The following is a 9978-nucleotide window of genomic DNA, read 5'->3' as shown; positions in this document are numbered from 1 at the left end:
GAACCAGCAATGCTGTGGCTCAATGTATCTATGCCGCGGCTCTTAAGGATTATCAATTTTTTTTATTTTTTTTTATTTTTTACGTTTTTCACGATTCTAAAAGTCGAAAAGTAAACAAAAGATCCATTGTTTACAAGTGCAAAAGTAAGAAAAATAATACATAAAAAATAGGGTGCCTCCTACAAGCGCTGTCATTAACGTCATTTAGCCGGACGCTGAACTCCTCTTCACTGCGACGACAAGAGGATGACAGACTTGGCCTGATCAAAATGACCACCCAAGTAGGGCTTCAATCTTTGCCCATTCACCTTAAAATTACCACTCTTTTCACTAGCTACCTCAACTGAGCCGTAAGGGAATACTTTAACAACAGTGTAGGGCCCGGACCACCTCGATTTTAGCTTGCCTGGAAACAATTTCAACCTTGAATTAAATAGTAATACTTGCTGACCCGGTTGAAATTCCTTCCGAACCAGGTTCTTGTCATGCCACAACTTAGTCCGTTCCTTGTAAATTTTGGCATTCTCATATGCCTCATTCCTGAGCTCCTCTAGCTCATTCAACTGCAGCAATCTTTTCTCTCTCGCCGATGCCATGTCCATATTCAAAGTTTTCATGGCCCAAAATGCTCTATGCTAAAGTTCCACTGGAAGATGACACGTTTTCCCAAAGACCAACCTATATGGTGACATACCAATAGGTGTTTTGAATGCTGTTCTGTATGCCCAGAAAGCGTCATCGAGCTTCTTAGACCATTCTTTTGTCGAACGTTGTACCGTCTTCTCCAAGATTAACTTAATTTCCCGGTTGGAAATCTCAGCTTGTCCATTACTTTGCGGGTGATAAGGTAATGTTTTTCTATGTCTAACTCCATACCTTGCAAGTAACACTTCAAATTTCTTGTTGCAAAAATGACTCCCTTCATCACTAATAATAGCTCTAGGAGTACCAAACTGGGTAAAAATGTACTTTTGGAGAAAAGTAAGAATTGTTTTACCGTCATTAGCATGAGTTGCAGCTGCTTCCACCCACTTAGAAACGTAATCCACAACTAACAAAATAAACAAATTGTTGTACGATGACAAAAAAGGACCCATGAAGTCAATACCCCACACATAAAACAGTTCCACTTCTAAAATACCATTCAAAGGCATCTCGTTCCTCCTTGAAATATTACCAGTCCTTTGACAACGATCACATGCCTTGACAAACTCGTGAGCATCCTTAAAGAGAGTTGGCCAAAAGAAACCACTTTGTAGAACCTTTGCAGCAGTCCTTGTCCCACCAAAGTCACCTCCACACTGCAAACTATGACAATGATTTAGGATAGAGTACGTCTCCTCTTCAGGCACACATCTTCTAATTATCTAATCGGCGCAGTGCTTGTAGAGGATTGGCTCTTCCCAGTAATAGTGCTTTACCTCAGAAAAGAATTTCTTCAATTGTTGTCTTGTCATGTCAGGAGGTGTGATGTTTGCAGCTAAAAAGTTGACATAATCAGCAAACCATGGGACCATCAAACTTCCCTTTAAAGCAAACAACTGATCATCAGGGAACTCATCATTTATCTGGACTTCCTTCATATTCTGACTCTCTTCTAATTCCAGTCTCGACAAATGGTCTGCTACTAGGTTCTCGGTACCCTTCTTGTCTCTGATTTCTAAATCAAACTCCTGAAGGAGAAGGACCCATCGGATTAGTCTTGGCTTGGCATCCTTCTTGGTCATAAGGTATTTGATCGCCGAATGGTCTGTGTACACAATAACCTTATTCCCGATTAAATATGACCTGAACTTGTCACAAGTGAAGACTATGGCCAACATCTCCGTTTCAGTAGTAGCATAGTTCAACTGAGCATCATTCAAGGTCCTACTAGCATAGTAGATGGTGCGAAAAACCTTGTCAACTCATTGACCCAACACGGCCCTGACAGCATAGTCACTTGCATCACACATCAACTCGAACAGAAGCACCCAATTGGGAGTCATAACTATAGGCACAAATATAAGTTTCTCCTTTAGTACCTTAAATGCATGAAGGCACTCTTCATTGAAATCAAAAACCACACCATTCATTAACAACGAAGAGAGGGGCTTAGACACTTTGGAAAAATCTTTGATGAATCGCTTATAGAATCCCACATGGCCAAGGAAACTTCTTACTCCTTTTACTGACACTGGAGTTAGTAATTTCTCAATTGTTGCAATCTTTGCCTTATCCACCTCAATATCATTTCTAGAAATTTTGTGTCCCAGAACAATCCCTTATTTTACCATAAAATGGCATTTTTCCCAATTCAACACCAAATTTTCCTTTTCACAACGATTCAACACGTTTTCCAAATTACCCAAACAGAGGTCAAATGACGAACCAAAAACAGAGAAATCATCCATGAATATCTCAATACACCTTTCTACCATATCTGAAAATATAGCCATCATGCACCGTTGAAATGTTGCAGGAGCATTACATAATCCAAATGGCATTCTCCTGAAAGCAAATGTGCCATAGGGACATGTAAATGTGGTTTTCTCTTGATCCTCTGGTGCAATAGCGACTTGATGATACCCCGAATACCCATCCAAGAAACAGTAGTAACTGTGGCCTGCTAATCTGTCAAGCATTTGATCAAGGAAAGGCAAAGGAAAATGATCCTTCCTTGTTGCCTTATTGAGCTTGCGGTAATCAATAAAAATCCGCCACCCCGTTACAGTTCTTGTTGGAATGAGTTCATTGTTTTCATTTTTTACCACTCTCATACCACCCTTTTTAGGTACCACTTGCACTGGGCTCACCCATGAGCTATCAGAAATTGGGTAGATCACTCCAACATCCAACCATTTAAGAATCTGCTCAAGTACGACTTCCTTCATGGCTGGATTGAGTCTTCTCTGAGCCTCTATGGATGGCTTGCTATTCTCCTCCAATAAGATTTTATGCATTACTGTTGATGGGCTTATTCCTCTAATATCCGCCAATGTCCACCCAATGGCCAATTTATGATCCCTTAAAACCCTCAACAATTTTTCCAATTCTATCTTTGACAGGTCAGCTGACACAATTATAGGTAAAGTTTCATTCTCTCCCAAATATGCATATCGCAAATGATCTGGAAGAGCCTTCAATTCCAACTGCGGTGGCTGCTGAATGGATGTCAGCAGTTTATCAAGCGCGTCTGCTAATTCTTGAAACTTCTTCCAGTATGGTAGGTAGGAATTGATCCAGTTTACATAATCTCTTATATCAGCATCATCATCGTCGACCTCATCACCTATTAATACTGCCTCTAAGGCATCATTATTCATCCTTCTTTTCGAGACTACCTTCTCTATCACATCCACACTATAGCAACTGTCACTAGCCACCTGATACTTCATGCCCTTGAAGACATTAAAGACCACCTCATCTCCTTGAACTCTAAGCTTAAGTTCTCCTTTTTTAACATCAATAAGAGCTTGACCTGTGGCTAGAAATGGCCTACCGAGAATAATTAGTACATTTATATCCTCTTCCATGTCAAGAACGATAAAGTCGGCGGGAAATATAAACTTATCCACCTTCACAAGAACATCCTCAATAATACCCCGTGGGTGTGTCACCGATCGGTCTGCTAATTGTAGAGTGACAGTTGTTGGTTTTGCCTCACCCAATCCAAGTCTTCTGAACACAGATAAGGGCATCAGATTAATACTCGCCCCCAGATCACATAAAGCGTGTTTACATTCGAATTTCCCAATGGTGCAAGGTATGGTAAAGCTCCCCGGATCTCTCAACTTTTGGGGTAACTTCCTCTGTAATATCGCACTGCACTCTTCAGTGAGTGCTACCGTCTCATAGTCCTCCATCTTCCTTTTCTTGGACAGAATCTCCTTCATGAATTTCACATAGCTGGGCATCTGCTCCAAGGCCTCAGCAAAAGGAATATTTATATGCAGCTTTTTAAACACCTCTAAAAACTTAGAAAATTGTTTATCCATTGTAGTTTTTCTAAGCCTCTGAGGATATGGAACTCGAACTGGCTGCTCATCAATAACTGGCTGACACTTTTCTGAACTCTGGTGGTCTTTAGTAACTTCTGCTGAATCAGACTGTTCACCCATCTCTCCATTCTTAACCACTGCCTATGGAGATCTAGGCTGCTCGGTTTGCTTCCCACTCCTCAGAGTAATTGCCTGAACTTGCTCCTTAGGGTTGACTTCAGTATTACTAGGCAAATTTCCATGCGTTCTGTTATTAAGCATATTAGCCAACTGCCCTACTTGTGTTTCCAAATTTCTGATAGAAGATCTAGTCTCTGTCATGAACTGAGTTTGAGTGTTGGTGAGGGTCAATAATGCAGCTTGCAATTCATTAGGCCTTTCAGGTGGAGCTTGATTCATTAATTGTTGAGGCCTAGGCTGTTGTGATGAGGAGGCTTGATGCATTGGTGGCTGAGGCATATTATTCTGAAATTGACCCTGAAACTGAGGTTGCTGGCCCTGATTATTCCTCCAAGAAAAATTAGGAGGATTTCGCCACCCGGGATTGTAAGTATTGGCGAACGAATTATTGAATGGCCTCTGAAAGTTTCCCACCGCTTGAACCTGAGCCTGATCCATCGGAATGTTATTATTAATACTGGTAGGACACTGATCAATAGAGTGAGGACCACCACAAATTTCACACCTAGCTGCCATTTGAACCGAATTAGCTGATACAGTGCTCTATTGTAATTGTTTTGTTAAGGAGGCTACTTGTGATGTTAGAGCAGTGATGGCATCCAGCTCATGCACCCCAGCTACCTTTCTGACCCCCGATGATCTTTCCTCAGACCATTGATGATTATTTGTGGCCATGTCCTCCAGCAGCTCATATGCTTCATTGGCACTTTTACTCATGAATGCCCCACCAGCTGCAGCATCGATAATCGTTCTCGTTGTACCACACAGTCCGTTATAAAAATTGTGAACTAGCATCCACTTTTCTATATCGTGGTGGGGACATTTCCTCAATAACTCCTTGAAGCGCTCCCAAGCATCATATAATGACTCTCCATCCATCTGATAGAAATTATTAATTTCCCCCCTTAACTTAGCCAATAATTTCTGAGCAAGATCTTGCCAAGTATTTATAGAGTTTGCCTGAAGTGAATTAAGCCAGCTCTTAGCTCTTTCCCGCAGAGAAAATGGGAAGAGTCTCAACCTTATAGCATCATTGTTAACCCCATTATACTTGAAAGTGGCACACAACTCCAGGAAATTCGCCAAGTGCATATGGGGGTCTTCAGAAGGCAAACCCCCAAACTGAACCGTGGACTGCACCATTTGCAAAATCGCCGGCTTAATCTCAAAATTATTGGCATCCACCGCCGGTGGTCTTATACAATTCTGTACTCCCGTAACAGTGGGCAGTACATAGTCTCTCAGACTTCTAGCAAGCAGGATTCTGAACCGGCTGTTGCAAAACTTCGGGAACCTCATTATTCCTCTCATTCTGTCTATCCGGCCCTTCATTTTGTGCCATTTCTACTATCTAATGAGCCAACTTCTTGTTTCTTCTGTTTTGTTTGCACGTCTTCTCAATTTCAGGATTTACAGGAACAAGACTACCCGCCCCTCTTCTGCTACACACATAACAAACCACCTGAAGTTTAACAAGAAACGCAGCTAAACAAATTAGAAACAAGACAAAAAGTAACCAAAATAGAAATAAAATCAACTAGACTGATATTGATAGTTTTCAGTCCCCGGCAACGGCACCAAAAACTTGTTGCAGATTTTATATGCTACGCAAGTTCACGTATCACAATTTAGTAATAACCTTGGTAAAACCAAGTATCGTCCTCAAGGACTGAATCCTCAATTACCAATTAATTAATTTCTCTTTCTATTTGGTCAATTAGAATTTCGATTCTTATAGATGTAGCAAAAGAAAATATAACATTCAAAAACAATAATTACAAATTAAATAGAATATCAATTAATAGCAAACCTTAGGATTTAAACACTGAAGAAATAATTAGGATATTTAATCTCATCAACTATCCTCCCTATCATTTCCTAATACAAAATACTAAATTCTTCTTCTTTCTGCCTAATTCAATTAACAAGTTGATAAAAACAGCCTATAATGATACTATGAATTATAAACTCAACCTAGGTAACAATTTCCTATATTTCTATGGTAAATTGAACGACAAAGGTAGCATTAATCTCAACAACTTAATAAATAGTTACATAATTAATATGGATACTCTCGTTCCAAATTAAAATTATGTCCAATATAACCACAGCAAATTCAAATCTCACCTCTCAGATTTTGATTTGAAAACATATAAATAATGACTATAGATGGCCAATCAATAATAAATCAATAAGAACATGTTATATGGAATTGAAGAAGATTGACGAAGAAGAACATTGAAATTGCATTAATTCATAATAAGGATTCAAGTGATTCAATTAAAAATCCTAAATAGAAAATTAGTTCATATTCATAATGCTAATCACAAAGACAATTAAAAATAACATCAGAAAATAGATGAAAACATGCAGTTTGAATACTCCAAGCCTTCTAGCCTCCAAGAATTTCCCACTCCAAAAGTCGTATATCTTTTTTTTTCCTCTCTTTCCTCTTATAAAAACCTAAAAATTCAGTTTTTAAAGAGGCGGGCCGCGGCTCTATACGTACCATGCCGCGGCCCGTGTCTAAAATCTTTCACGAATACTGCCTTGCCATGTCGCGGCCCTCCTCAGCCATGCCGCGGCCCGTGTCTGCGATTTCTGGGTTGTTTCCCTTCTATGTCGCGGCTCTCCTTAGCCATGCCGCGGCCCAAAGTTCTTCTTCAAAATATTGGTTCTGTTTCACTAGCTAGCCGCGGCTCTACTTTGCTCATGCCGCGGCCCTTAAGAAATCTCTCAATTCTTCAAGATTTTATCCCAAAAATTTATCAACACCTCCAAATCATGTTGAGATCCATCCTTTCTCAAAATATGTTATAAAACTTGGTTATTTCTTCTCTTTCTTTGACATTTTCCTCCAACTACTCAATTCTTCTTGATATTCACAAAGACAAGCAAACACAACATAAACCCACACTAAATGGAAGAAAAATGAAATAAAAGACTACTTAAAGCACCACCTAAACATGACAAAAACTAGACTCAACAGAGTCCCAGCTCCGATCTCTATGTTGTGGGTCAACATAATCTTATTCTCCTTCCCCTGAGTCGTGATCTTTGAGATTATATGCTCGGCCTTGAAGAACGCGTTAGGGTCGACAGGAATTTCTCTCTTCACTACCAGACCGAAGTGCAAAATGGGAGAGTCAGGCATGACCTTCTTCCCTTTGTCTTTGCGTTGGTTAGATAAGCTCGTGAATTTCTTCTCTGGGGGGGCCATCAGATCGCCTAACGACAAAACGACCTAGTTAGTAGGCGACCTATGATGATCTATAACTATGTCACGAGGGTACGGATGGAATGGATTATTTTTGTTATATAATGTAAAGTTAGCCTCATCCCCATCGCGTGCTGCCACACGGTTTCCTAACAGTCCCCTGATATTTAGGGATCCGTGTGTCAGAAATGTCAGACCACTACTTTCCTTGGGAAGCGGTTTAGTGCGAAACCATCCCAGAAAACATAACCCCTAAGCTATCTAGTTTTAAACCTAAAGATCCTTCAGTTTCTTTACCCCGAATGGGTATTCTTCAAATTAATTCACCATTAGGGTTACCCAGATTTACCTAGAAACTTCCCTAGTTTTATGGCCGTCTTATTTCTAAAACATGCTTGGACTCACCCATTGAACCTAAATCGAAACCTATTCCCTATGAACATTTAGAAATAGCCTAATAGTAACTACAATGAGTGTTGTGGATAAACATAGTTAAGAACAGAAATTCCATTGGATAAAAAAAAAAAGGAAAACTTTTCAAACCAAGGGATGAGATACTTACAGGAAAATACGTTCTCTAATTAGAAGGAGTAGACTTGGCAATGGGAAGCTCCTAGAAAGCTTCTAAATGTGTGGGCACGATGAACAATTTTAGGGATTTTGGGAAAGAAGGGAAGCTTGGAAGTTCAGAAATGGGAAATTTTAAATGCAAAGGTGGTGAGGTTTAAAATTTGGTCATACTATTTATACGTAAATTATGGAAATTAATCTGAAGCATCCAATTGGGTTAGTTCAAGATCCAAGAGCCAAGATTAAATAGACCAAATGGCAGCAAAAAGTTGACAAGACAATTATTTCAGTCCTCGAAACCTAAACAGACGCCAATTGCAGTACACCACGTGTCCAGTACTCGAGTAGTAGGCAGGCATGCTTTTATGTAGCAGAAGTTTAAAAGCCCCTATCGTGTAGGTCAGAAAATGATGACATCATACACGAGCAGGAGCTTGGGGGTGAATGTTGTACCCTAATCTTAGCACCAGTTCATTAACTTAGCTTGGGTACAGTTGGCAGACAAATACGTGGAAAAGTAATCAAGTAGAATATTTGATTATTATTTAGACGGACAACTCGAGGTTCGTAATGATTAGACCTGGTGTTATGTATCTTGACTTTACCACGAACTACGAATAAGATAAGTCATCAAAGCACTAGCTCGAGGTCAGATAGATAGCTGTCAGAATACAAGCCCGTGGAAGCTACGTATCTCGGGTGACTTAGATATAACGCATATTGCACACTAAAGGATTCCTAAAGATTTGGGATTTGCTAATATGCTTATTCATGACCAGGTTGTCATATTTATTATCAAAGATAGCAGGAACATATTTATTTTGTTATTAAATTATATCCCCATATCTATGGGAATTATTTATATTGAATGTAAACATTATGTAAATGCGTGATCGACTAACGCGATTACCCAAACCTGTCCATGAAATACCCCTATAAATATTAGGAATATTGAACAGGAAAAGAGAGAGAATTCTGTAATACCGAAACTCTGCCAAAATAGTGAGAGAAACAACAATAATAATGACTCGTGGACAAGGTGGATTTTAACCACTGAACCACGTAAAAGTTTTGCGTTCTTCAGTGAATTCTTGATATTTTTCATCACGGTTTACTATTAAGCACTAATCTGCCCTTATTATTTCTTAATACACTGTTGGTGAAAAACCGCATCAACAATGGCAGTTACCAATTTCCCAGAAAGTGGGATAATAGGATATAGGAAAAATTAAGAGTTGAGGACTCCCCTCTTTTCCTATAAGTAACCCCATGATTGCCTATCCTTTTCAAGCCAGAAAGAACATCACAAAAATAATAATAATAATAAAAAAAAAACTCCTCCTTGCCGTGGCCGACTCCTCATCAAGGCTTCCAAAAGTGTCCTATTTTCTTCAAGTGACTCAAGGGAAACTCTCAAGAAATCCAAGGCTTTTCCATCCATTTGGTAAGTTTTCTCTTATTAATCTTCACTTTTAAGCATTTTGTAGCTTTCAAATTCTTCACACAATTTTGCTAGAACAAGTGGTGGCCGAAACCCTTTTTTGAGAATGCCCCATTTGGAATTTTTGTTATGAATCTTAGAAGGATAGTGATTTTGTGGCTGTTTTGATGTATTTTAGGCTTTGGGTTAGCCAATTTCATGAAATTTTAGAGAAAAAATCGAGTTCGTGGGGGTGTATTAATTCTTGGAGTTTCATGAAACTCTTGCAAACCCTTGATATTCCCATTTTTGATCTTGTTTATGTGCCCCATTAATAAGAAAATGTGTTTGTGCTTCACTACACACCCTCCTTTTTTTGTTTAGCCGATCAGAGATAGTCGTGGAGGTGGGGATGGTGGTGGTGACTCATGTTGTGGTGGTTAAGTGGTTAGAGAGGGTGGTGGGGCAAGGTGTTGATGATGGGTGCACACGGCAACTAGGGAAGAAAGAGCAAGGGAAAAAGGGGAGAGTGGGGGTATCAGGCCTCTGTTGATTTTTTTTATATTTTATTTTAATTAATTTTAAAAAAATTAATTAATAAGATTTAAAAA

At 39.4% G+C, this 9978-nt stretch overlaps 1 protein-coding gene and 1 non-coding gene across 2 annotated transcripts; one reads left to right on the top strand and one right to left on the bottom strand.

Moving 5' to 3' along the window:
- Positions 1–227: 227 nt before the first annotated feature.
- Positions 228–596, bottom strand: LOC133795488 (uncharacterized). Its single transcript, XM_062232937.1, has one exon. The coding sequence runs from the start codon at positions 594–596 to the stop codon at positions 228–230; it is 369 nt and encodes a 122-aa protein (XP_062088921.1).
- A 4369-nt stretch (positions 597–4965) lies between these two features.
- LOC133798909 (small nucleolar RNA R71) lies at positions 4966–5072 on the top strand. The gene has a single exon (XR_009876125.1). It is a non-coding gene; the product is annotated as a small nucleolar RNA R71 (small nucleolar RNA).
- Positions 5073–9978: the final 4906 nt, after the last annotated feature.

Source organism: Humulus lupulus, chromosome 8 (genome assembly GCF_963169125.1).
Source record: "Humulus lupulus chromosome 8, drHumLupu1.1, whole genome shotgun sequence".
NCBI classification, from domain to species: Eukaryota; Viridiplantae; Streptophyta; class Magnoliopsida; order Rosales; family Cannabaceae; genus Humulus; species Humulus lupulus.
This window is presented reverse-complemented; position numbering and strand designations above follow the sequence as displayed.

Excerpts from the sequence above, each read along its gene's own strand:
- LOC133795488 (XM_062232937.1), bottom strand. The coding sequence starts at position 596 with ATGGCATCGGCGAGAGAGAAAAGATTGCTGCAGTTGAATGAGCTAGAG.